The 24,887-nt window shown below is 56.1% G+C and overlaps 10 protein-coding genes across 10 annotated transcripts; 8 read left to right on the top strand and 2 right to left on the bottom strand.

The window, feature by feature from the left end:
• Positions 1-1,719: 1,719 nt before the first annotated feature.
• Positions 1,720-4,754, top strand: N657DRAFT_561126 (uncharacterized protein; the record flags this gene model as incomplete). Its single annotated transcript, XM_062788038.1, has 2 exons — positions 1,720-2,226; positions 2,289-4,754. The coding sequence occupies 2 exons, from the start codon at positions 1,720-1,722 to the stop codon at positions 4,752-4,754; spliced, it is 2,973 nt and encodes a 990-aa protein (XP_062652476.1).
• A 756-nt stretch (positions 4,755-5,510) lies between these two features.
• On the top strand, positions 5,511-6,135 carry N657DRAFT_36346 (uncharacterized protein). Its single transcript, XM_062786995.1, has one exon. The coding sequence runs from the start codon at positions 5,569-5,571 to the stop codon at positions 5,959-5,961; it is 393 nt and encodes a 130-aa protein (XP_062652475.1). The 5' UTR covers positions 5,511-5,568; the 3' UTR covers positions 5,962-6,135.
• A 1,443-nt stretch (positions 6,136-7,578) lies between these two features.
• On the top strand, positions 7,579-9,113 carry N657DRAFT_36428 (uncharacterized protein). Its single transcript, XM_062786997.1, has 4 exons — positions 7,579-7,753; positions 7,808-8,560; positions 8,614-8,820; positions 8,879-9,113. The coding sequence occupies exons 1-4, from the start codon at positions 7,735-7,737 to the stop codon at positions 8,980-8,982; spliced, it is 1,083 nt and encodes a 360-aa protein (XP_062652474.1). The 5' UTR covers positions 7,579-7,734; the 3' UTR covers positions 8,983-9,113.
• Positions 9,114-9,311: 198 nt separating this feature from the next.
• On the bottom strand, positions 9,312-11,335 carry N657DRAFT_629755 (uncharacterized protein; the record flags this gene model as incomplete). Its single annotated transcript, XM_062790916.1, has 4 exons — positions 9,312-9,483; positions 9,535-10,315; positions 10,381-11,165; positions 11,229-11,335. The coding sequence occupies 4 exons, from the start codon at positions 11,333-11,335 to the stop codon at positions 9,312-9,314; spliced, it is 1,845 nt and encodes a 614-aa protein (XP_062652473.1).
• A 3,306-nt stretch (positions 11,336-14,641) lies between these two features.
• Positions 14,642-16,564, top strand: N657DRAFT_676452 (uncharacterized protein; the record flags this gene model as incomplete). The annotated part of the gene is made up of 2 exons (XM_062795896.1): positions 14,642-15,104; positions 15,174-16,564. 2 exons carry the CDS (start codon positions 14,642-14,644, stop codon positions 16,562-16,564), a joined length of 1,854 nt encoding a protein of 617 aa, XP_062652472.1.
• A 131-nt stretch (positions 16,565-16,695) lies between these two features.
• N657DRAFT_36335 (uncharacterized protein) lies at positions 16,696-17,411 on the top strand. The gene has a single exon (XM_062786994.1). The coding sequence runs from the start codon at positions 16,828-16,830 to the stop codon at positions 17,266-17,268; it is 441 nt and encodes a 146-aa protein (XP_062652471.1). The 5' UTR covers positions 16,696-16,827; the 3' UTR covers positions 17,269-17,411.
• A 199-nt stretch (positions 17,412-17,610) lies between these two features.
• On the top strand, positions 17,611-18,752 carry N657DRAFT_560574 (Per1-domain-containing protein; the record flags this gene model as incomplete). The annotated part of the gene is made up of 3 exons (XM_062787981.1): positions 17,611-17,745; positions 17,858-17,909; positions 17,980-18,752. The coding sequence occupies 3 exons, from the start codon at positions 17,611-17,613 to the stop codon at positions 18,750-18,752; spliced, it is 960 nt and encodes a 319-aa protein (XP_062652470.1).
• Positions 18,753-19,043: 291 nt separating this feature from the next.
• On the bottom strand, positions 19,044-19,733 carry N657DRAFT_563623 (acyl-CoA N-acyltransferase; the record flags this gene model as incomplete). The annotated part of the gene is made up of 2 exons (XM_062788227.1): positions 19,044-19,406; positions 19,467-19,733. 2 exons carry the CDS (start codon positions 19,731-19,733, stop codon positions 19,044-19,046), a joined length of 630 nt encoding a protein of 209 aa, XP_062652469.1.
• Positions 19,734-20,548: 815 nt separating this feature from the next.
• On the top strand, positions 20,549-22,519 carry N657DRAFT_660293 (DUF1692-domain-containing protein). The gene is made up of 4 exons (XM_062795037.1): positions 20,549-20,932; positions 20,994-21,174; positions 21,225-21,987; positions 22,050-22,519. The coding sequence occupies exons 1-4, from the start codon at positions 20,740-20,742 to the stop codon at positions 22,221-22,223; spliced, it is 1,311 nt and encodes a 436-aa protein (XP_062652468.1). The 5' UTR covers positions 20,549-20,739; the 3' UTR covers positions 22,224-22,519.
• Positions 22,520-23,144: 625 nt separating this feature from the next.
• Positions 23,145-24,185, top strand: N657DRAFT_36081 (uncharacterized protein). The gene is made up of 2 exons (XM_062786975.1): positions 23,145-23,492; positions 23,547-24,185. The coding sequence occupies exons 1-2, from the start codon at positions 23,346-23,348 to the stop codon at positions 23,994-23,996; spliced, it is 597 nt and encodes a 198-aa protein (XP_062652467.1). The 5' UTR covers positions 23,145-23,345; the 3' UTR covers positions 23,997-24,185.
• The last annotated feature ends 702 nt before the right edge of the window (positions 24,186-24,887 follow it).

Genomic DNA, 24,887 nt, shown 5'->3' with positions numbered 1-24,887 from the left:
TACCTTACCTCATCCATGCATGCCATGAAGAGATGTAAGTTCAGAGAGATGCGAGTGTTGTGCAGCAACATTCAGAACTGCCGATGGCGAGGGCACCAGAATCCGGGGAAGGACGTGACCAAGTTCCCAGAGCATGGGCTGTCGCCGTCGCATGCAGGGTGCCATGGCGTGGGGAATGTCAACCGAAGTCAGGCTTGGTGGGATTCCAAAGCTTGACTCTGCAACTCTCACCGCTTGGCCAGATGAGGCAGGGCCCACCTGCTAGTATGCAAGGACCTGGTTAAGAAAGTTCAGGCGGAATGACGTTGTTCTCATTTCTCTTCTTTCCCGGTCTTTTTACCGTTCTTGTCACAGCGAGTTGACAACGGATCCGCAAGCTTACACAGTTCTGCGCAAGGGAGCCCAGCTGCAAGGCAGCACGCCAAAGACGGACGGCATCGGGCAGGTTGCGGCTGAGCCAGCCGATGGCTGCGCAGAATGCGCGAAAGCGGAGAAGACGTGCAGGCTTCATTGGAGAGGCGAGAAGCACGTCAGACCTGGGGTATCGACTTGGGATTTGCCGTGGTTCCGTCTGCTCGGAGCCCTGTCTCCTCAGGCTGTTTGGAATTGATCAATTCTGTCATGGGGTCGTCTTTTCTCCTGTTTACTGTGTGCACTCATTGATGGCCCAGTTCATGCTGCCGGTTCACTTAGGACCCTTTTTTGGTTTGCTTTTCTTCTGCTAAAGACCTGTCTGAACAACACTTAGGCACGAATAGTCGCCTACTTATATCTCTACGCACACCGCACCTCTCTGGCTGCTCAGGAGTGGCGTGCATGTTACAGCCCTCAAAACCCTGCATACCTACCCTTCCCTACGCAAGAAGCCCTGGCCCTCTCCTACAAAGCCGCAAGTGTTGCGGAGCTGGACGCCAACACTTCCTCCACAGGGGCCTTGGACCCCAACCTTTGCGCGGCAGCCGTCGCCCATACAAAGCAGCCCCCTGCCGCTCTTCCCTCCCTCGGTGCTCCGAACGTCGATCGCCAAAGAAGCATCTCGGGGGCCGGGTTGTTTGAACTGGGCCAAGCGGAGTCCGAGACACGCGTCCGCTCCTTGTGGTATTTGGTAAGTCCCTTCCTGCACACACCCCTCACTAGTCGTCACCCTGGGCTCCGTTGCGCCTTATCGAGAGAGATAGGCGGCGAGCCGCGTCGTCGAGGACGGGGAAGAGGAGGAAGAGATTGCAAGAAAAGTAGGGCGGGTCAACTACAGCTTGTACAAGTTGAGTCGCGCATCACCAACCCCCAAGACCTCTGTGTTGAGTGGGCTGTTGACGTGTGTGTGACTTACTTGCTCACTCGCTCGAGAATATCATGGGGAAACGCCAGGACAAGAGGAGGGTCGACGCAATGGGGTTGGAGAAGTCGAGGCCACGCTTTGCTCAGTTGCTCTTGTTCTTTCCCAAGCTCACATTTCGCGCAGATTCGCGGTCGTCCTCTTCCTCCGAGATCTATCGACAGCCTGCGCTGGGCAGCTCAATCATATCTCACGCCTCGCCGGCCAGTATTGTCACAACCATGACCGGGACCGCCAGAACCAGCGAAGACTCCAGGTCATCATCCCGCTTCGAGTCCTGCACAGGGTCGACCTGTCTTTCGCCCATCGAGCAGATGTCTCCCTCACTCGAGGACGGCCGTCTCGAGTCCACACTGCCCAAAAAACTCCACAAGGAGCCGACCATGCCAAACTCTCCGCCACCGCCGCCACCGTTGGCTCAGGAATCTACAACCCTCCCAGGGCTCAGTACACGCCCCCGCATTCCGGACCCCATCGCGACTCAGGCAGCACCTCAAGGCAGGAGCAGAGCTGAGAACAGAAGCCCTTCGCCCGGCCAGCCGCCGTCGAGAGCGAAGCTGCAGTCGAACCGACTCCAGCCCCGAAATCTATCTCCTGACCGGAGTCCCCGGGGCCGCAGTGTCTCGGCGCAACCCCCGGCGATTCGTAGCCTCGAACAAGACGGCTGGCGGGCAGTCTCCAGCCCAATCCATGGACCACCAGAGTCGAAATCATTCGGTGAAAGCAGCCCACCTGCCACTGCGGACAAGAAAAAGCGAAGGAGCTGGTTCCCCGGGGTTCGTTCAAGAGCGGGTTCCGACGTGAGCAAGCCGAGGGGCCCTGGCGCCTGGCTCTTAACCCCAGATAGCCAGGCGGAATATAGCACGGCGCTGCTGATGAATGGGGAAAGGGTAAGCCTTACCTGTGGGTTGGATTCCTTCTTGCGACGATGTGCTAACCATGTATCCCCTAGGTTCCCGAGCTGTGGAACGAGGCCGGCAATGTCTATGTCTACCTCCATCCCAAAGAGAGCAACCGCGGGCCGTGCTTCAAAGTGGCCGACCACATCTTCAGCTCGTCGTCGGTTCTGGTGGAGCTGCTGGTGACTGAACTGATGGCAGCCACGCCCAACAACGCTGGCTACGCCGACGTCGCACCGCCATCCGGCCCCGTGACGGAAGGAAATCTGTACCTTCCACTTGGAAACACCGACCTCGAGCGTCTAGTTGCCGCGCGCAACTTGTTTGCCTTGCTGACGCACCAGCCGCTCGTGGCCACCACAGAGAACCCGACCCTGTTCGCTGCCATTCTCCAGGTTGCTGGCCTGCTACGACGCTTCAACTTCTGCAGCTTTGATGGCTCGTCATATGGGGAGTTGGTTGACGCCGCCTTTGACTTCTTGATGGACTGCACAGGAATCGCAGATGTCCGCTACAGCGGGGAGAAGACGCTCGAGGCACTGGTTTTGGCGGAGCAGATGAAGTCGTGGAACCTCTACAACGAAGCGTTTACGCATGCCGTGGGCAAGTACGAGTCGATTGTTGATCTCAAGTCGCCTCTATATGACAGGATCTCGGTCAGCACTCGTCAGCGCCTGGATCGCGCTCACCTGGACCTGGCCAACCGCCAGGCCAACGTGAACACGCGCCTCGAGGCGTTCGAGTTCCCCTCTCTGTTTGCTGGCATCGCCAGCTCAACCTCAACCGAGGAGTACAAGAATGTCAGGTTTAAGGAGTGGCGGAACTCGTTCGCCAAGATGAGAGGCTTTGTCCTCAGCTATTACAAGGGCATATTTGGCAATTGGCCACCCCGGGCCCGCAGCAAGAAGAACTACTTCTCCCAGAGTGGGCTCAACCGGCTGTGCCTGAAAATACTCTACTCGGATTTCTGCGCGCTCTACGACCTGCTGGTGGATCGCCAGTCCATCACGCCCCGTGTTATCGGCGAGGGGTTCGATGACTCCGAGAAGGGCTTCAAGGAAGAGAGGCCCCACGAAGCCTCCATCTCGGCCCTGCGCAAGATCCTCAGCGAGTTCGACAAGTCCTCACCGCCGGTGCTTCCACCCATCCCTTACGACATTCCCAAGCTCCCAAGCATTTCGACCATCTACGAGAAATATGACGACCTGCCGGCCAAACAGCAAGCCAAGTATAGCAAATCTCTTCAGCACCACGAACTCCAGCTTCTCCTCATCAAGTCCCGCAACATTGACACCGACGCCCTCAACATGCCCTTCCTGCTCGCCTACAAGGAGTTCGAGTTTAAGGAAGCGAGATCCACCCACCTTTCTGAACTCCCAGACCAGCGCATCGGCCACTGGCTCTTCCTCTATGTCGTGCTGCAGTCGCTGCCGATGCTGGTTGTCGACGCCCCGGGGCTGCGCTACACGGATGGCGTCGAGGACTTTCTGTGCGAGGCTCCCCAGGGCAACGCGCCGTGGACCGAGGACGCCGGCGCGACCCGCAAGATGTGGTTCCAGACCAACAATTCCAACGTGGTTGAGCTCTCGGCCGACGTTGTCATGTTTTCGGTTGAAGGCATCTACATGCGCTCGCACTGCTGGCTGGCCGCCAAGGAGTGGGAGGCCGCGTCCAACCCCGAAGCACCGGCACCTCCTCATCCCCAAAATCCTGCCCAGGACGAGCATCAAACCTTCACCTCCCCCATACTACCCCCGCCGGCCGCCTTCTACGACATAAACCCCTTCATCACCACCACCTCCCCCTCATCTGCCCACCCTGACAAACAGCGTCAACGTTCCCAGAGCCCCCCCGACCCCAGCTCCATCTCCGCAGCAACAGCACCAGCAGGACCAGGAGTGCCCTCGCCGCCGCAGTCAACCCACCCTTCCCCGCACCTTTACCCTCAACAACAACACCCGCACCGGCAGCTGCGCCCGCGCGCCAGCTCGACAAACGACCGCGCCCGCCAGGCCTTCCGCGCTAGTATTGCCATTGGCCTGGAACCGCTCCCCATGCCTTCCGTGCCGGCCGTGGAGAGGCATTCGCGCGTCATGAGCATGGCCTCGCTTTCCTCTTCTTCGGCTGCCTCTGGGGCGTCAGGAGGTCCTGCGCTGGGCTTGGGCGGGAGCGCGAGTATGGGTGGTGGTAATTTCCTGGCGGGTCTACCAGCAGGTGGTGTTGGTGGTATTGGTGGTGGTGGTGCGGCGGGGGGAGACGGGGGTTATCAGCTTCTTGGTTTGAGGGCCAGTCGGTCGGCGGTGAATTTGCAGGCTGGTGGTGGTGGTGGAGAGTTGGGGGATGGGCAGCAGCAGCCGAGGAAGTCGAGTGTTGGGTTTGGCTTTGCTGGCGCCGGGCCGTCGAACCTTGGTCCCGGTCATGCCGCGAGCGAGTCGCTTGGCGGCGGCAGCACATTTGAGGACATTTTGAAAGGGATGGATGGGAATGGGAGGAAGGCGAAGAAGAAGCTGTTTTTCTGAACGTTGGTTGCTCTCTCTTGCTCTCGGGACAGGTAAAAAAAACATAAAAGTTGGGTGATGTGGTGTTTTGGAGGAGGAGGGCGGCGTTTACCTGGTTTAAACTTCTTTCTCGCCTTGGTATTCTCGAAGATACTTAACTATCATGTCCCCTTTTTTCTTCTCTGCTATTTTCTCCTTTTAGCCTGGTTTGGCATCTTGACAGATGATACCCCTTTTTAATTCGACTCAATTCTACTGCGTTCTAATTTGGTCTAGAGCTTGTTTGGCATGGTCCTGAGAACATGCTGGCATCGGGTTAATGCGAGTCCTTCTGCCCGATGGTTGTTATGTTGTTGGTTTCTCAGCTAATTATGCAATCGCAAGTTCATATAGACGAACTGAATAGAGCAGTGTGACAGGAGGAGGGAGAAAATACCGAGATTGTCGTGCTTTACACATCGAATCCGTGGAAAGAAGCTGGTTGGTATGGTGCAGAAGCAACTCATAATGTACTCAAGACTGCCTTGAATATACACACCTTGCTTGAGTCGTGTGCCTCTTTTCGGTTATCTTCACTCCATGCGTGCCCGGTATCACTTCACGTGGGAACTTCCTCTGTTTCCCGTTCAGGGGCCAGTTGAGTGAATCCAATGCGACACCCTCCCTGGACTTGGCTATGACTGGGCCGATCAGGAAGGTCTACGTAGGTACTTCCGTTGTCAGAGGTATAGGTTCCAACTAGTCAAGCAAGTCAATCGTGGACACTCATTGCAGTAATACGCTGTTCGTGTTCATGTACTCGTTCCATCATTCCCGCGGGTAACCTATAAGTAACATGGCTAGGGTAAAAAAGGACTCACGGCATCCTAATGATCCACTCCATAGTCAGTTGGGTTTGAGTGGGAGTGACACAGCCGCGCGCTCGTGGGAAACCCTGGGCCCTACGCAGCTCACCCAGCCAGCGATGGCACAACTGCGCTGCCGCTGTGCCGTGGTGTTTGTGGTGTCCCTGAAAAATGTGCCGAAACCGTGGACACGCCGTCGGGGTTCTACCGTGCCGTACCGCCCACGCGCTTCCCCAGCGTCCCACCTTGATTCAACCTCGTTTGTCCCGTTCGGAGTAAGTATGGGAACTTCCGACCTGGCATCGATCCCGGTTGCACCTAGAAACGCGCAATTGCGCTCACGTTATGGACGTAACAAGCGCCAACACCCATTCTGTATGTGACAAACCTACCAGACAGCAACGGGCAAACTTGGGATTTCTGCCTGCCCGTCCCGACAGTCATGCGCAACATGTCTGGCCCAGGGAGCTGGTTCAGACGGCACAGGCGGCACACCAACGGCAATGGATTCCCAATCCTGATCTTGAGATTGTCGAGGAGGCGCAAAATGCGGCGCGGGCTTGCCAAGACTGGCCATCAAGCTTGTGAAGTTCACAAGGCTGATCACGACAAGAAATGCAGTACCACGGGGAGCTGATCAGTGCGTACATGCCCTGTAGGTCTCGCTGATTCTCAGCCTCTAGTTCGCCTGACAGAAGGAGAGCTTCCATGTCTCTCTGAATAACCGGTTGGTCAATAAGTGAGACCTTCGAGGTGGCCGCTCATCCGAAGGGTTGTGCGGAGTGTAAATCGGGAGGTGAACATCTGAGTGTGGAATATAGTCTCAACTGCCTGAGCAACAGTCGGAGTAGTTCGAAACCAAGGATTGAGCAAGTAGAGTTGGCATGAAAACATCCGGGTCAAAGCGGTCTCTAATAGCTCTGTTGAGCGCCAGAAAGAGGCGAGAAGGTCTCCTGCGCATTGTGCGTTCCTCTCACATGTCCCGCTCTCTTGTGTAGGTTCCATACACCGTCAGCGACCTAGTCAATGACCCCGTTTTCTGTCCACCTCGTCCCGTGCGATTGGATTTCCGGTCAAATGCCAGGATGCGATTGGTCAGAGATCGCCAAGATCGCCAAGCTGTGTGGCCCATTGACCAATCAAACAGCCCTGCTTGACCATTTTCGGGAAACTGTCATGACGGGCCCGCCTAGTGTGTAAGTGGGAGGGAGGAAGGAGAGGCGAGGCTCATGTCGAGCAGATGGGGCACAGAGAAAACTCGAGGTGCGACCCTCATATGACTGTCCAAACCATCCCTTTCCCCTCAAGCACCTGTCATAGCAGCGCCGTATTCCCACTTGTATCGGACCTATTGGCCGTCCTGGTGTTGCCTCGTTTGGTCTTGTTCGACCTGGCGCATGCTGGCTTGCCTGTCTCGGCTGCACATTACGCCCAACAGCCGCTAGTCCCGGATATTGGAGACACGGACCAACCATGTATGATACCCTAGACCGCCCCGGCCTCTTTGATGGGGGTTCCGACGATTCCTCCTGCGAGTACCCCCCTTCGCCCCACAGCAACCTCTCCCCGGTTGAGACCGCAAGCAGCTCGGCGCCGTCTGATGATTGCCTGGACCTCTTTGACTGGGCCCGCTTCGAAAGCGACCAAGCAACAGATGTAACCATCCCGTCTGATGTTTCCTCGGTAGGCAAGCCCGCCGCCAGGGTGCCGGTCCACGGCTCGGCGGCTCCCGCCGCAAGGCACGAGAATGACTGCCCCATGCCAGACGCTCCGTCCCAGGAACCTCCACTATCCCATGTCTGGCCAGAGGTTTCGGGCCCCCACCCTCCGCGACACCAAGACATCCATCTGGAAGCGTCGCCCTCACCACCTCCTTCCACAGCAATGCAGCTTGACGGTCAGCCCCAAGCCACCTCGCCGTCAACCCAGAAGAAGACGCGAGTGGTCAAGAATCCGGAGGAGACCAGCCAAGTTCGAGATGTCGGGGCGTGTTACCCTTGCAAGATGAGCAGGACCAAGGTCAGTGACCATCTCGTCCTTTCGTCCTCCCACATCCTTCTGACCGGCCTGGGCAGTGTAATGCGTCCTTGGTGTGCGAAAAGTGTGCCAAACAGCCGTTTCCCCAATGCATATGCATTCGAAAATCGCTGCGGGATATGGTGCCGTCGAGGTTTGGTGAGTTCCGTTGCTCAAATCAGCCGAAGCCATAGTGTTGACGCTTTGTTTTAGTCCGGTGGAGCTGGAGCGATCCGAACTTGATCATACCATGCCGTGAGCAGTTCACTGAGGGTCGTACTGAGCGGATCTTTGTTTCAATTTCCGAGGCCATCGATAGCCCTTCCCTCGAGATTGAGGCTGCTCTTTTGAAGGGCCAGGGGCTTCCAGGTGGCCCCCGGTGGTGCTTTGCTCCCGGCAAGCATCCTTCAGAGGACACGATTTACCGTTGGATCAGAGAGCAGATCAAGGCCGACGGCCGAGCAGATTTTGAAGCCGAAATGGACAAGCTTCTCCTCGAGCTTGTCCGTCGACAGGAGGAAGGCATGCCGCTGCCAAGTCAGCATGCTGATTCTCCGTACAAGGCGACGCAAATGCCCGAGTCGTTGCTGCCGAACCTCCTGAAAATGAGGTGTATGTTTAGGATTTGGAGTTGCAAACAGCTTTTTGCTCACCAAGAAGGATCCCCGGCGCTCCCATTTGACTTGCGCCTTGCATCGGTCCAGGACTACCTTCGGTATCTTGCGGCCCGACGAATCTCGGAGCTAGAGCGAAACATCCTCCCTGAGCTTGAAAAATACTTTTCAAGCAAGGAGAAAAGCTCGTCTCGATCCAAGCAAGAGAAAGACACGACCTCGGCGGTGCGTCCTGGACTGGACGTCATGAGGTGGTTTCTGTCGTGGCAAATGATTTTGATTTACCGCCAATCGCTGGGATGGGTCTTGGACCAACAACAACAAACGGATGCTGCACCGATACCTATTGCAGGTCAGATAAATACCAGGCGAATTCGTCTCCCAGCATGCTGACCGAGGAACCAGTGCTGCCGATGAATGGGGAGAGGCATACGAGGCATACCTTTCGGGAGACGACAAGGCAGCTGTTCGAAGCCATCATCGTCATCTACTCTGTGCTATTCCATAAGAAGACCACAGTCGAGAGAACCAGAGACGCCGCGCCCCAAGTCTTTGGGGATGACCATCTCCACAGGGCATATCAGAGAGCCTGGGGCAAACTTCCTGAGTTCTGTGAGCCACTCTTAAGTTCCTATGGCGGATGATTGAATGTCACTAACCTCTTCCATAGATGAGCAGGTGCTGCGCCAGGTGTCGCCCACAGATGAACTCTTCATTGAGTATATCGTCGCAAAGGAGTCCAAGATTCTGGCAAAGTCTCGCAAGAAGAAGTGAGGCCGTGTTCGTTGGAGGAACTCGCTGGCGATTGTCGGCAGGCCGGCCATGGATTGTTTGACGTTCTGGGAACCAAGATTGATTGATGGCGAGGATCTAGCTGTTCAAGAGGGTCGTTTCATGGAGATGGGATGAGCGGTAATGCGGTCATGAGCGACGAATTCTCATGCGGCACGCACGGGGAGTTGGCGGATTTTTATTCCTTCTTGTGTTGCCGACGGGATCGGCAAGGACGCGGCCCATGGAAAATGCGGATCAAGGATGGCTGGGGAGGCTTCGGCCGTAAGCCAAATGGTGCAGGATGAGCCTGCATCTGTTTTACGTTTGTCTCACGGGAGCCGGTTGATGGTGACGGTGACTTTCCTCCCGTTGTGTTTTTGCTTTACAGTTTTGAAGAGGTCGAGAAGGTTGTCAAGATCAACTCCCCTCGCTGCATCCTCGCTAACCGAAATATCGAGTTGAATTCTCATCTTTTTACCATGCTCCGCGGCTGATCGAAACCTGCCGTACTGTTTAGCCTCGTGATAGAAGGAGTCTGGGCCTGCCACGTACCTGACATTGTCTTTGAGAACACTTGACGTCTGCGGCCATGTCCTCAAGAGTCTTGTTGTCGTGGCGGTCACAACGCCTATGTAATCGGCCCAGAATGTCGCGTCCGGGTCCGCAGCGTCCATCAAGGCACGCAGGTTTTGGTGTAACTGCTCGTCGATGGGTGCCAAGCTTGCTCCCCATCGTGCGCAGAGAGTGACCCCTAACACAGCGCGGGCTAGGTGTGTCAATCCAGGCTGGTCGGGGGAGCTGACGGCATTGTGCAGAGCGGCGGCCGCGTTGGCATCAGCGTCGGCTCCCAATTGAGTCCAGATTTGGCCGGCGTAGAGGGCACCCAGCTGCAACCCAAAGACAGTCGTCGTAGCTGCCAGGTCCAAATCCGGCGGGAACGCAGACTGCAGGGTATCGAGAACGTCTTGGATGCTTGCCGAGTTTCTGCCTGGGGCGGAAGGGGTACGGCTCTCCCTGACATTATGGGAACATGTCAGGGGACTGCTCACCCGGATCTCTGGCGGCAAGCTCATCATCAAAGCGCCTTCACGGTTGCCACCAGAGCAGAAGGTAACAGATCGGATAGGGGCCACGGAAGCAATGAGTGCATCGACCACCTCGACGACGGCAGGGAATTGAGCACGCCGACGTTTCGACATTCCGAAAATCTTCCCGGCAAACGACTTGTTGACGTTAAGCATCTCCTTGGTCTTGGCAAACACCTCGCCTGAGACGGTGAATGAACCAACAGAGGGAATAGGGTACGGCTGTATCGAATGGGTGTGCATCAACACTGACCTTCATGTTAGTCATATCAATCACCCTTGGATGGGAAAAAGAGACTGAGAGTCAACGTACTGCTCCCATACCCCCGGAAGCCTCCCCCACATAGGTAGATGTCGATTCCCGACCCGTCTTTGGCAGTCTCGTACGTTTGGCCCTGCCGAGTTTCGGCAACATTAGCGGCAAGAGACGGAAATCTAGCACACAATCTCTGGAATGCGTCGCTCATGCCGGTACGAAGCCGCGAGATCTCGAAGGCTCGTGCATGAACATCGTGGTTGTCCAAGACCTTGATCAGGCGAGCTGCGCCGAAAGGGAGGCTCTGCCCGGCGAGCGCAGCAGCAACCTCGGGACCCACGCCGTCTTCTTGAATACTGGACTTTGAGTCGTACGTGTCCAGGTATGTCATCTGGACACTGCCGCCGCCCAGGTCGAGAAAAAGCCCCTTCACGTCAACGAAGCCTGAGCGGGCTCCAACTGAGCCAAAGAGTGTCTCAACCTGAGGCGCAAGAATGTACACCGACAGGCCAGGTGACGCAGCCCGTATAGCCTCGAGCATCACGGTAGCGTTCCGGGCCCGGCGCATCGCTTCCGTGGCAAAGACTCTCACTTGGGCGGGAGGGACGCCGTAGTCGTCAACGGCGATGGCCCGGAAGCGAGCCAAAGTCTGCGAGACCAGTGTGATCGTTTCGTCTGGGAAATCCTGCAGCAACGGGGAACCGCTCAGTGCATCAAATAAGGAGATGGCGGCCCGCTCCCGGTAGATGCACCTCAGAAGGCGGGTGCGAGGAGGGGAGAGATCAGAAATGGAGAAGCGGATGCCGTTGCTCGGAGGCGTGTCAGTGACCAGCGGGGTTGTTCTGCGCCATGATGGCAGACATGATCCAATGCCACAGTGAAAAGGAACGGTCTGTCTGGCTTACCTTCCCATGTCGACTAGAGCATAGAGGTGGTTGGAGCTGGCCGGGTTCCATCTCGGCATCTTCTCCTCGAGGTTTTCAAGCGTCACGATGGCAGCTAGGTCGTCCATCTCAACTTGCGTCGATTCTCGATATTGGAGGTAGGATGTGAAGCGAGAAACTGGCAGGGCGGTAATAGCGTGTCGATCGTGTCAGCGTCTCAATGAAGGCGAGATTTGGACGTCAAGCTCGAAAGTTGCATCTGATGTGGGGCTGAGCTGGCAACCAAAGGCGCATGTCTGCCCAACTTATGTGTTACGCCTCTAAGTGTTTGACACGCCAGCAGACAAAGCTGGTAAACAGGGAAATGTCCATCCAGAGTGCACATGAAAATGGCAGCCGCATCGCTGCCAGGTGGACGGCAGCGGAATGGCAGAGACTGATTTTCGCCTATCTGAGGCTCATGTTAGGCGGCAGTGAGACTGCTAGGGCGTTAACGTTGACAGAATGTGGGGCCAACCTGACACTCATCCTTGGCTGCTTCGAAGACTTCTTTATGCCGATGACTGGCAGTGGTCAGGTGAGCAAGACGGGATTGCTGCCTCGTTACCTTACCAGCTTCATCAACGCCCGGTGGCCACCGAATATGTCGTTGTTGTCTGAGTTGATGATCACTTAGCACGCTGTGCCTGGCCATTTGTCTGGTTGCCTCGAGATCCCTGGATGAGCTCGGGCCCAAATTCGTCTTTGGCCGAAGGTACCTTAATTGGATGTCTTGATCAACCTGGAAGCTGCAAGTGTGAGTTGCAGTTTACTTTGTCCTACCGGGAAGACACAGGAGCTGCGGGAAGACTAGATCTTTGTCTCGTATGCGGGAACCAGCTTGTCTGAACTCCCGTCTGAGGGCTAATGCCAGAGATAATGTCGTCAAACCTTGATGGCAGCCACGTGCTTGTGACATCCAACTCAAAAATAGGACATCCGGCCTGCACACGGCCTGTATGGAGGCTGAACCGGTTTCAAGATTTGCAGGTCTGGCGTGTCGGTGCACCATTGTCCAAGTACGGATTGGACATACTAGTCCCCGGTTGACATTTGCTGGAAGCTCTGTTGGAAACCCCTGCACCAGGGCCTTCCTCCTCGGTGTGGACTGGCAAGCTAGTTGACAGCGGTGAGCACGATGCCGGTCTGGCCAAGCTGCGGGATACGACCTGAGGTGGTGCCCAGAGACGCGCAGTTCACCGTTTGTTCCTGTTCCGGGTCAAGTGCACTGACGACACGCGGCACGCGTTATGACCTGGTTTCGCGGAGAATCAGGGGCTCGGAGGCCGAGAACAGACAGCCATTGCTTGCGCTCATCGTTTCAGTCGAAAGAATGGTCAATTGCTGGAGCATCACTCATCTCTCTTCGTAAACCATCTGGATCTCTGTCCCCGCGCGAGCATGAGCGAACTCTCTGGTGGACAAGGGGAACATACCCAGACCGCTTCCGCCGCGGTTGATTGGGCCACAGCGGAAGACCACTTAAACTCGCGTCCACCTCCAACGCGAAAAAGCGCGTTCATCTTACCTGTTACCCTGTCGTGACATGAACACATTTTCTGTGCCCAGCGTTTCCTGTACAAGCATCACTGGGTGCACAGTTTGCATTTCAAGCCGTCTACGGACTTGAACTAGGGCGTTGCAATCAAGTTTGGTCGAGTACTTCAGCTTAGAGGTGTTTCTCCAGCTCGATCTTTCCTGGCAGTTGTTGGGTACCCCAAGGTACTCCAATTTTTCACGCCAAAAAGGCTTGCAGCTTCCATTCGCTCGCAAGCTGCATGTTGTTTCTTCAACGCGTCAGACACTCCCTCCCAGCCTCTCAATTATTCCCGCCTCAATCCCAACAAGCTGCATCCATTCGACTCCAGCGCACAGCCTAGGATTTTACCTTCACCTGTGGACGTGTCTATTCGACCCGGCGGAAGGAACAGACCTCTAGCAGACGAACAAATTGGGGGCGAACAACTAGCTCCGCTATCCACTGTCCATTTCTGTTCACTGCAGCTCTCCACGGTCCGCACGCTCATGTTGCACGGCCGCAAGCCATCCCCAAGCTCTTCGGGGTCCCATGGCATGTCTCTGCTAGCAAAGCGCCTATCAGCGCACCTCATCTAGCGTTAGTGTGGCTGTCATCTGTACAGAGTAGCATACATCCTCGACGTTGAGCACTGGTGTCGCCTGTTTGGTCAATGCCCACAGGTCCAGAATCGACCAGGGAAGTCTCTTAAACCGTCTTTGGCAACGCGGATTGCTCCAACGGACCAATCCGAATTCAAATCCGTAGCAATCCTCAACGCGTTGCTACCAGCCAGCCATCACCGAGCTGCCCGACCGTTGGGCCGGAAACCGAGGACGCTCCCCAGTCGCTGCTCTCTCGAGTTGTAATCGGCCCACGAACGCACAACCCGGCGAGCCCACGACAACCTGCAAGCCGTCAGCCGTGATCCGCAGCGACGCTGGTGATGCCAGCGGTTTTCCTCTTGTGCCGGTAGCCTACAGCATTTAGTCCAGCTCGTCAAGGTCCACTGAACAGCAGCTGTCGGCTTGTTGAAGAACAAGGGTTTTAGGCTTAAACTGGGGTTCTGCAGCATTATCCGCCGAGTCAGAGACGTCTGGTTTTGTGGCTCTTCCTCACTGGTCGCTCGGCTCCTCTTCGCTGTGGTTTGTGGTGGGGGTTGCTTGGATCTGAGAAGCCAGGCGCATTGGTGCCGGTTCGTCAACCCACTCCCTGCCAGCCAGGGCCACCGCCCCCAGACGAGACCCTCGCTCGCCGCCCACCCCCTTCTTGCATGAGCCCGGGCCGGCACCGTTACATATCCCCAAGCACCCCATCCTCGTAGATCCGCTTCTTCCCCCTTTTCCCCAGCGCGGTCACTCCTTTGCGACTCAGCCAACGACCAGTCGCTCGGCGCAGGGTCTTGGGGTGCTTTATCAACGGATATCACGTCGATGACAGCTAGCACGATCAGCACCGAATGCGCTGCGCTCACCATCTCGGTTTCTCCTGACTAGACGACCGTGTTTCATTGTCTCCTTTTCCTTTTTCTGGCGTTTTTCTTGAGTATCTCTCAACGACGTTTTCCTTATTTTTGGCGACGACTCAAGAGCATACATTGATCCTTATCATCAATGAGGAGCGACAAATCTGCAACTACTCTGGTGAGGCGATAGCTTGTGCCTTACCAGCCACCTATTTTGACTCGGCGCGCCACCGCTACCACCTTCAGCTCGCGCGGCGCACGACTCTCTGTTGACGCAACTCAAGACTCGCCACGAACCCCCGGTGGGCAATTGACACTTTTCGCGCTGAAAACTTGCTTCGTGTCTCAGCACCGCCCTCATAATAGGTCATTCAGGCTTCTTCATGACGCCCGATATTCCAGTCAGACGACAAGATGGATCAACATTCCGCCCCTGCGACCCTCGCGCGGGGTTTCAGGTGTCCTGACTATGAGGCGCCCAAGACACCGGAACCTTTTTCTCAGGCGGATGACGTCCACGTACCTTCGCCTCCAAGACCGCGCTTGAAGCTGAGAAGACGGGTTGTCTCTCAGCTCTCCGCCCCGACCCAGCAATTTCTAGCATCTGTCGCTGCGGCTGACGTTCCTATACCGAGCATCGAGGAGCCCGAGATTGCGGCTGATGACTACGAGATGGATAGCCGCTGCCCCTTTCCAGACTTCCGCTGCGAGGACGAGGGGGATACGCAATTCCTTCGGCCTCATGGAAGGGGGTTGCCCCCGCCGAAAACGCCAGCGCCCGAACTTGAAGCGTCGGTACTGGCTTCGCGGTATCCGAATTGGACGATCGACTCGGTCAGCAGCGCGGAGTCGACGCCAGAGCCTGAGTACGAATCCAGTAGGCCATCAACCTCAAGATCGACGCAAACGAGCTCTTCCTTGTTCAGTCATTTCTCACTTAGCTCAGATGATGACCAATACGAAGGTTTCGGGGACGAGGGAAAGGACAAGGACAATTTCCCTGTCACCGTATACGAGGACTCGCAGCCTCAACACCCGGCAGACCTCAAGGGAAAGGCGAGGAGAGCACCATGGACAAAGGCTATGAGCGACCACCTGTGGTCGACTTTGATGCTCTATCTCCAGGACCCTAAGGTCACTCCGTTTCGCATGGGAAAGAGCTGTATTCCGCCCCACGGCGTTTGTCTCCGGGTCGCCCGTGAGGCAAAGAGGAGTTGGAAAGGCTCCAAGGCTCTGTCCAAAGCTGTCACTTCCGGCGAGGGCCCTAAGAGCGGGAGCGCCACTCCAACTGCAGAAAGTTCGGGGACGTTCATCCAGTGGCCGCATACATGTGCAGCTACCTGTGCGCATCTCCGGGAACTGTGCAGGCTGAAAGCCAGCTCAGGCACCAGCAATTACAAATTTGCTCCACAAAACATCACCCCATTCCCTCAAGCGGCCGCCCGCCACTGGAACCGCTGCTCGACTCCTGCCCGTTCGCCAGCCCCCTTCGCCACACAAGATATATCTCTATCGCTCGCCATGAGCACGGCCGAGAGCATGCAGCCCAACGGTCCCTTGGCCCAGCTTGCCGCATCGAATCCAGAACCCGCAGAGCCAAGCGGCTCACCTCCCCTCGCAGGCCAAGCTCTCTGCACTTTTGACGGCGAACCATCGTTTGCGGAGCGGCGCCGGCTGGGGTCTCCGTTCACCGCAAGCAGTTATGGACCCAGTTCCTCGGGCTCTTTGGCGGCTGTCCTCGGCTTGACCGGCTCCCTACCTCGCAGACAATCACAGACGGTTGGTCCACGGCGGACTCTACAGTCACCCGTCCGCCTTAGCAGGTCGGGCACCCAGAAGCGGCGGCACACACAATCCGGTGCGCCACGCAAGCGGCCCAGCATCGGCTCTGATCTGTGGCTTGATCCAAGCTTCAGCGCTGCAACAGCAGCAGGCGCGACCTCGGCAAGCGAAGCCACCGCATGGGAAAACGACGACCTCTTCATCCCCAGAGTCCCGCCTGTACCTGCACTCAACTCATCAATCAGCATGCCGAATGTCGGCGTACAACTCGGCCACTCGGCTCTTCTCCCCCCGCCGCGTCTCGGCTCCCCCTTTACTGGTGAGGCTTCTAGCTTCAGCTTTCCCCATCGGGTGCACCGCATGCACCAAGGCCGCAGCATCGACCTCGGTGTTCTCGGCCGCCCCTTTGCGACAGTCCAGCAACTCCCAGCCGCACCGAGCTCGCCGCCACCGCGCAACAGCCTGGCCGACCGCCTGGCCTACATCGACCAGCGCCTCAAGGAGCTCCGGCAACGGGATGCAATTACAAATCGCCGTTCCGAGTCCCCCTTGTGAAAGCACAAACCTATCTCCACGCTCAGAGCCCGCTCTGCGGGTGCCATTCGCTTCTCTGTACATGTTCTGCTGTTCGCCCTCACCCGACGATTTTCGGCTGGGAAGCGCAGCGGACGCCTTCTGGATCGATGACACGTCTTTTAAACAATGATCACGACGTCTTGCACGAAACCACGTCCTGAAAAGTCTCTGGACGAGTAGTATGAGCTCACGACGGGGATGATGGATGGGAGTACCCCCCCCAGGCGGACTGAACATATATCATGATGTTGGTTTGTTATATATGCGGTGGGCGTATTTGTCGCCTTCCTTGCTCTTCATATGCCCACTCCGTAGGCAGTTGGTGGATGTTGGAGTTTTCCTGGAGAGACATTTTCCCTTTGTTCTCACTATCACCGCTCGTTTCTTTCCATTTCTTTCATATCATCACCTCGCTCTCTCGTTCGATTCACATCATGGACGGCTTCACGAAAAGTTACGACTCGAGACGACGACGGAAACGCACGATGACGGCCTTGGGATTTCATGGCTCATCAACAGTACTCTTCATTCTTATATGGGTGGCATTTCGTTTCTTCGATGACCTCGTCGCTTTTTGGGCCGCGAGGCAGCGGTATAATCAGTTGCCGACTTGGATTTGGAGGGCTCAGCATAGATTGGAGTTGGGCATAAAGACAAAAACGACTGCCATGCATGAACGGTGATGATGGACGATTGATGCGGACTTTATTATGAGAGCGGCATGTTACGGAGCTGACGTACGCATATTGCTCTATGTAGTAGCTAAGCTACTTATCTTAGTTAGAGGATTTCGATCTATACATTGGTGAAGAGATCTGTGCTTGATACCGATGTGATAATTGGGTCTCAATTGTGACTAAACTCAGGTTGGCCCCTTACTGCTGCTTCGGGCTGTTCCAACGACCCGGCCCGAGCCTAGACTGTGTGGGGCCGGCGATCGCGATTGACACCGCGTCTCCCACAGCACCTGAGCGCTCTCCATCCGCCAACTGCGGAAATCTCATTCACAAGCCAATGCTGCCGCCATGGTGAGATTCGCACAGGGGCGGCGCGGGCACTCTGCCCTGATGCCGCTGTTTTTCTTCGCGTTCCTTCTGCTCGCCGGTCCCGCAGTCGCTTCAATCGGCGACCAACTGCCTGAGTTTAGGGAGTGTGTCGAGGTTCGTGTTCCCAGCAACCAGGGGCAATTCTGGTTGTAACAGACGCGAAAGCGTCTGCAACCACCACCTGCCATGGTACACCCGTGCCAGACTGACCAGCCCATTTCAACAGATATGTAAACGTGAAAACTGCGGCCCGGACGCAGAGCACCAGACGCCGATCCGTAAACAATCCCCTTCTCCCTGTCCACCTTTTTTTTCCAAACCAAACTAACACGCCACCTAATCCACCAGCCCTCTACCGCCGCCTCCTCCTCTGGACCTGCCCGTCCGAATGCGACTACACCTGCCAACACATCACGACCGCCGCGCGGCAGTCGTCCACCCCGCCGCTCCCCGTCGTCCAATTCCACGGCAAATGGCCCTTCTACCGCCTCTGGGGCATGCAGGAGCCCGCGAGCGTGCTCTTCTCGCTCGGCAATCTCGCCGCGCACTACCACGGCCTCCACTACCGCGTCCTGCCGCGCATCCCGCCATCGTACACGATGCGGCCCTTCTACGTCGCGCTCGCCCGGCTGGGCATGGTCACGTGGCTGCTGAGCGCCGTGTTCCATACCCGCGACTTCCCCCTGACGGAGCAGCTGGACTATTTCGCCGCGGGCGCGTCGGTGCTGTATGGTATGTACTATGCCGTGGTGAGGATCTGGCGGCTGGATCGGTCCACGCCGGCGGCGGGGAGGGGGCTGAGGATGTGGACGGCCGTGTGTGCCGGCTTGTATGTGGCGCACGTCGGGTACCTGAAGTTGTGGCGGTGGGATTACACGTACAATACGCTGGCGTGCGTCGTGTGCGGCGTGGTGCAGAACGTGCTGTGGAGCTGGTTCAGCTGGACGAGGTATGCCAGCACGGGCAAGGCGTGGGCGGCGTGGCCGGGGATGGTGGTCGCATGGGTGATCATGGCGATGAGCCTGGAGTTGTTTGATTTCCCGCCGCTTTTGGGTAGCGTCGATGCGCATAGCTTATGGCATTTGGGGACGATCGCGCCGGCGGTGTTGTGGTATAAGTGAGTCCCGTTTCATCAGGAGGGTGCAAGTGGCTTTTGCTGACTGGTGTTTCAACAGCTTTCTTGTCAAGGACGCGCAGGATGATATGGCCAGTAGTGCTAGGCTGAAGGCTTGAGGTGCCGCTAAGCTTCCATGGTCGATAGCGGCCTAACCGGCGAAGTTGTACACAATGATGGGATCAGCGACTCAAATTACCATTCTGATGCTGCAACAGTTCTCGAAACGCTCTTCTTCTCATGATTCTTCAGCAGCGGAACCTACCCCTAAGAAGCCTCCACCCTTTATCACCTTTGGTCAAGCACACCACGCCTCCCTCAACAACCCAAACATCATGATATCAAAGACCCGCCCGGCCTTCACGCCCGCCTTCCGCCTCGTCCCCTCATGGACAAACCCGGCCTTCTTCAACAACCTCGCACTAGCATCATTCCCTTCAAAAACCACGGCCTCCAACCGAATCACCTCGGGGAAGGTCTCAAACACCCACTTGACATAAGCCGGCACCACCTCGCTCATGATCCCCTTGCCCCAGCTCTCCTCCCCAAGCCAGTACCCGATCTCAAAGCATCTCGCCTCGACGTCCTCCTTGGTCTTGATCCCGATGCCGCCTATGCAGGTGTCGGTGGTGGGATCGCAGATGTTCATGTTTGGCAGGACCTCGACCGTGGTGGTCGTGGTGTTGCCGTTGGGCGTTGTTGTGGTGGTTGTGGTGGGCACCTTGAAGGCGGACGCAAACGCAATCCAGCGGTAGGCGTCCTCGATGGTGTAGGGCGACGCGAAGCGGTTGGTCATGTACTTGGCCACGGCGGGCGAGTTGGCCGCGCGCGTCATGGCGGGCGCGTCCGAGGGGTGGACTAGGCGGAGGTGGGATTTGGTGAGGGTTATGACCGGAGGGGGGATCGGGGTGGTGGGATCTAGGGGAGGGAAGTTGGGGAGGGCGGGAGGACCCGGCTTGAGAGCTGCTTGGTCGGAGGGTCGGGGCATTGTGCGAGTCGGAAGAAATCCGCCCCGGCTGGAGGGTTGGTTGTGTTCGGGAGTGGTTTGGATTGGGTGAGTGAAGGGAAGGAAGATTTGTGAATCTGGGGATAACATGGACCTGTTCAAATAGGGGAGCCCTGGGAGTGCGGGAGGATGGATGTGTGGGCTTTGAGTCACTCGACCCACCTGGCACTGAACAGGAAGGTTGAGAGTAAGAAAACGAGGCTGACGAAGGCACTCGATACCCGGTGTGTGTGACTCTTGAGTGTTCTAAAAACTGGATTCTCTACTCTTGATAAATAAGGCGGTTTGGTAGCCCTTGGAGACATCCCAGCACACTACTTACAAGACCGAAAAAGACAGTTGTAAGGGAGCGCCACTTACACGTCTAGTTCGTCCAGTACTAAACCGAAAACTGACAGTGAAGATAGTGATACCCCTCATCTAGGTTGTTCATAATCTTGCCTCGTCGGGTGGATCTTGAACCAACCGTTGCTGTATCGAAGGCAGGTGTCAGCCAAGAGAAGAAGGGTTGTCAACTTTCATTCTCCCATCGCGGTCCCCAGGTAGTGCCCGGATTTGAGGTTTCATGCAGTCGCCTTGTCCGCTGGTCCCTTGAATTGCCCGGCTGCGCGCAGCGGAGGGACCGACCACCGATTGGAGCTGTCAGCTATCTACGGCCAATCACAACTCAGCTGACGCACTAACGGCTGCGGCTGGAGACGGACTGTACTGTAAGGTGGCCTTAACTTTTTCGCGGTTGGAGCTCTCTAACCGTTGTTGATCACTGATCGTGTGGAACGTTCTCTCAGAAGGCTCGTTGTCGACGGCGCCTTAGTCTCCTCCATGTCAAACCAATTGGTGCCGCTCTTTAGAGTTCTTTGACTTCGCTCCCGTTCCTTTACGTCCCCTGATTCGCAATTGCTCTTTTCCTGCTAAATTATCAGCCCACGGCCTGAGACCTTGATATCGAATCCCGAACGCAGCGCTTGCGACGCGCGCGAGAGGAAAGATGCCAGCGAAGTCGAGGTTTACGAGGCTAGATGCCTTCACAAAGACGGTCGAGGATGCGCGGATCCGGACAACCTCGGGCGGCATTGTCACAATAGTGTCGCTTATCGTGGTCATTTTCCTCGCCTGGGGTGAATGGCGCGACTACCGGAGGATAGTCGTGCACCCGGAGCTGATTGTGGACAAGGGCAGAGGTACGACGGCGCGCATACACTTTCAATGGCAACGGACACTGACAGTTGAGCTTTGCGACAGGCGAGCGCATGGAGATCCACCTCAACATAACCTTCCCCCGAGTCCCCTGCGAGCTGATCACACTTGATGTCATGGATGTTTCGGGGGAGCAGCAGCACGGTGTTCAGCACGGTGTGACCAAGACCAGGTTGCGACCGCTGAGCGAGGGCGGTGGTGACATTGACTCGAAGGCTATTGCTCTGTATGCTTCCCCTACCCTCTTTCGTTAATCTGCGACTAACACCCCGCCAGGCATGCGCAAGACGAGGCTGCAACCCACCTCGACCCATCCTATTGCGGCGCGTGCGGCGGCGCAGCTCCTCCGAGCACTGCGAAGAAGCCCGGATGCTGCAACACGTGCGAGGAGGTCAGGGAGGCATACGCGCAGCAAGGTTGGGCCTTTGGTAGGGGTGAGGGCATCGAGCAGTGCGAGCGCGAGCACTACAGCGAGAAGCTGGACGAGCAGCGGCACGAAGGATGCCGCATCGAGGGCGGGCTGCGCGTCAACAAGGTGGTGGGAAACTTCCACATCGCGCCAGGCCGGAGCTTCAGCAACGGTAACATGCACGTGCACGACCTCAAGAACTACTGGGACACGCCCGTCAAACACACCTTCACCCACACGATCCACCACCTGCGCTTCGGTCCGCAGCTGCCCGACAGCCTGAACAAGAAGCTGGGCACCAAAAACCTGCCGTGGACGAACCACCACCTCAACCCGCTCGACGGCACCAACCAGGAGACGGACGACGTCAACTTCAACTACATGTACTTCATCAAAATCGTCCCCACGTCGTACCTGCCGCTTGGCTGGGAGAAGAAGTGGGCCGGTTTCCGCGAGGAGCATCACGCCGAGCTGGGGTCGTTTGGCGCCTCGGCCGACGGCAGCGTCGAGACCCACCAGTACTCGGTCACCAGCCACAAGCGGAGTCTTTCCGGCGGCGATGATGCCGCCGAGGGCCACCAGGAGCGGTTACACGCCAAGGGCGGCATTCCGGGCGTTTTCTTTTCTTATGTGAGTTGATACCAGCTACTTTGCGTGAGCGAACTGGGGATTATGCTGACTGTACGTGCCAGGATATTTCGCCCATGAAGGTCATCAACAGGGAGGAGAAGGCCAAGAGCTTTCTGGGTTTCATCGCGGGGCTTTGTGCCGTTGTGGGCGGTACGCTGACCGTGGCGGCGGCGGTTGATCGCGCCTTGTTTGAGGGCACCGTGCGGCTCAAGAAGATGAGGTCGAAGGAGTTATGAGCCGGGCAGAGGGTGGGTTGGCAGCAACCTATCTATGATATGATACCTTGTATATCCGGTTGATGTCCTTGATGGGTTTCGTGGTTTTTTTTTTTTTTTTCATCGTTTTGGCTAGTATATAAGTATCGTAGATGCATGGGAGAGGAGTTACGGTTAGGTCTCTGTGGGAAAACAGATCTCTTCACATCTTCTCCTTTCCAGTGAGACGGTCTGCGGGCATTCCGCTCATCTGAACTATCGAACTGTTTTCCACTTCTTCATTGACCTCTCTTCTTTCTTCTCTTCCTCCTCCTCTTCTTGTTTCCTCTCCCATTACTTTTCTTTTTCTTGATATACAAGCTTGCGTCAGCAGGCCAAGCATGATGTGAGTACTCGCGGGAAATGACTTGTGCCATCGCACGCTATAAGGACGCGACCAGAAAACTGCTTCGTGGCTTCTTCCATCCTTGAACTTCCATCCTCTCCAACACTTCGCCCGCAGACATCGACCGAATCGGTACCAACAACTCACATGTTGTATCAGTATGGCAGCAGGCAAGTACCCTCGCCTCGTGCAGTTCCCAGTTGACCTGCGCGATATAAGCATTGACATTCACAAGGGTGACGTTGCATCCTGGCTATACGATATCTTCCCAGGAACCTACCACGTCGCCGAAAACCTATTGCTCACAATTGCTCTTCCAAGTCAAACAGTTGCCTATCGGGCCAGGTGACCATTGGCAGGGTCCCCATTACCACAATGGATAAGAACGAACGGGGGCGGGCGCTGCTGTTTCCGGGGCAGGATCTTGCAAACATTAGCATCTCGGTTTGCCAGGAAGCATTCGACCAATTCGCTGGTCTGCTGTCAGATAACGACCTTCGTAAGCTGGTATTTCAGTTCAGTCGCGAGGTGGAGAAGCTCGTACCTAGTGTCAAGAATCTCGAGCTCATGTTCACCACCTAACGCATCTTCTACGCCGTCCTCGAGAACAACGTCCAGCTTGGCACCATCAGGGGAAAGCTCCCACGGAGGATAGGGAGATGACGGTGGGCTACTTGAACGACAGGGAAGTTCAACGGCCCCTGTGAGTCGGCCTGCAAGTCGAGCGAGTCGACGAGCCTCGCACTGTTCCAGCTGCTATGGACGACACCAACTGCAACAGCTCGTTTGCGGGCAATACTGACAATGAGGATGGCGTCATGGTCGCGCAGTGCATTAGGATGGAGTCGATGCTAGCGCCGGAGAGTAGCCTGAAGGCTGTGAATATAACTGGATTTACTCGGGCAGTACGAAGGCAGGGAAGATCACCACGAAGGCTCGGAAGCTGACTGAGCATATAGGTATCTGAGATTCACAAGATGATGAAGACATTGTCAGGTACTGTCCTTGGCTTCTTCCCCTTTCAAAATCGCGGCCTCCTTATTCTGTTCCCGTTCAGACTGAATGTATGTTGCTCCCTTAGGGGTTGTTCTAGATCCAACCCGAACCAAGCACCGCGCTCGCCATTTTCACTACGATCAAGTGCTCACGAAGATGTCCAAGATAGTTTTAGCGGCTTCTGCATCAGCCAGGACAATCCAATGGCGGATCATCGAACCTATCGTTGGCTCCTAGATCGATCGGACGTTATCTACGATGCATGCCGTGGGCCTGGGAAACACTCGTCCTCTTGTTTTGGATTCATGGTCCAGTATCAATGGAGTTTCAGGCTGTCACTGGACATCATCATCAGCCTTTTGTCGAACCAAGCGCGCATTATCCTTTTGAGACTTGAACCCGGCTCTGGGTGACATTGGAGAATTGCCCAGTGGGATAGACGAGCACGTTGTTGTAGTTATTCCCATACATGACGATGCTCAAGTCTCGGGCCCTCAAGAGTTTTGGACTTCTTGCTGCGTTTACTATCCCTTAATATTCTCCCTTTCTTTGTTTTCTTCGATTTATTTTTCGGGGTTTTCAAGTTTCTTCCTCTGCGATACCTAAATGAGATCAGAATAGCTACTAAATTTTCAAGTTCGTTTTGATCCTTTTCCTCTTCTTACTCAACATGTCAAGGATGCCGAGCACAATATGGAATGGATCTCACACTACGACGAAGACTGCTGGGCCCCATTCCTGACTGGATTTTATGATTTAGGCCCCTACGGAATAACGTTAGGCACATCCATATGGCGCACAGAAGGTCGCCTGCCAATGGCGTGGTCAATCTGCACATTTCGGATGCTCACATGTTGAGTACTCGAATCTCTTGTCTCCTATTGGCCCTGAACTCTTATGACAATGACTGTGAAAGGGAGCGGCTCAGCATATGCAAGATGGAGTTGGGAATGATCTGCCATTCGTGTTCCGTAGAGAAGGCAAGTAGTGTGGTCTTTCTTTCAGCTTGACCATGTGCCTCAACCGAACTGAGGCTGGCTGGGCCTTGACTGCTCCCCTGAGTCCCAACAGCGGATGATCGGCCGAACGCAAGTGGGGGACAGAGTCAAGTCCGGACTCGGACGATACTCAAATATCTGGAATTTCCGGGAGGCTGGGCTCATAGCTTGAACGTGAGTGGGGAAAGGGGCAAATGTCTGGTTTGAGATCGAGCCTGTGTTTTGTTTGTTGGATCAGAGAGTCAGGTTATTGCAGCGAACGTCAGAGTGACGCGCATACGGCTTGTGCACTGTGGAAGGGGTCTA

This window comes from Parathielavia appendiculata (assembly GCF_033297405.1).
Source record: "Parathielavia appendiculata strain CBS 731.68 unplaced genomic scaffold N657scaffold_1, whole genome shotgun sequence".
Lineage (NCBI taxonomy): Eukaryota > Fungi > Ascomycota > Sordariomycetes > Sordariales > Chaetomiaceae > Parathielavia > Parathielavia appendiculata.
Note: the sequence above shows the minus strand (reverse complement) of the source record. Positions and strands in the feature narration are given on the sequence as shown.

Coding starts and splice junctions, on each gene's coding strand:
- N657DRAFT_36346 (XM_062786995.1), top strand. CDS start 5,569: ATGGCTAGGGTAAAAAAGGACTCACGGCATCCTAATGATCCACTCCAT.
- N657DRAFT_36335 (XM_062786994.1), top strand. CDS start 16,828: ATGATGTTGGTTTGTTATATATGCGGTGGGCGTATTTGTCGCCTTCCT.
- N657DRAFT_36428 (XM_062786997.1), top strand. Junction 8,561..8,613: donor TGCACCGATACCTATTGCAG/GTCAGATAAATA, acceptor CCGAGGAACCAG/TGCTGCCGATGAATGGGGAG. Junction 8,821..8,878: donor GGGCAAACTTCCTGAGTTCT/GTGAGCCACTCT, acceptor CCTCTTCCATAG/ATGAGCAGGTGCTGCGCCAG.
- N657DRAFT_36081 (XM_062786975.1), top strand. CDS start 23,346: ATGGACGACACCAACTGCAACAGCTCGTTTGCGGGCAATACTGACAAT. Junction 23,493..23,546: donor TAACTGGATTTACTCGGGCA/GTACGAAGGCAG, acceptor CTGAGCATATAG/GTATCTGAGATTCACAAGAT.
- N657DRAFT_660293 (XM_062795037.1), top strand. CDS start 20,740: ATGCCAGCGAAGTCGAGGTTTACGAGGCTAGATGCCTTCACAAAGACG. Junction 21,175..21,224: donor GACTCGAAGGCTATTGCTCT/GTATGCTTCCCC, acceptor ACACCCCGCCAG/GCATGCGCAAGACGAGGCTG. Junction 21,988..22,049: donor CGGGCGTTTTCTTTTCTTAT/GTGAGTTGATAC, acceptor TGTACGTGCCAG/GATATTTCGCCCATGAAGGT.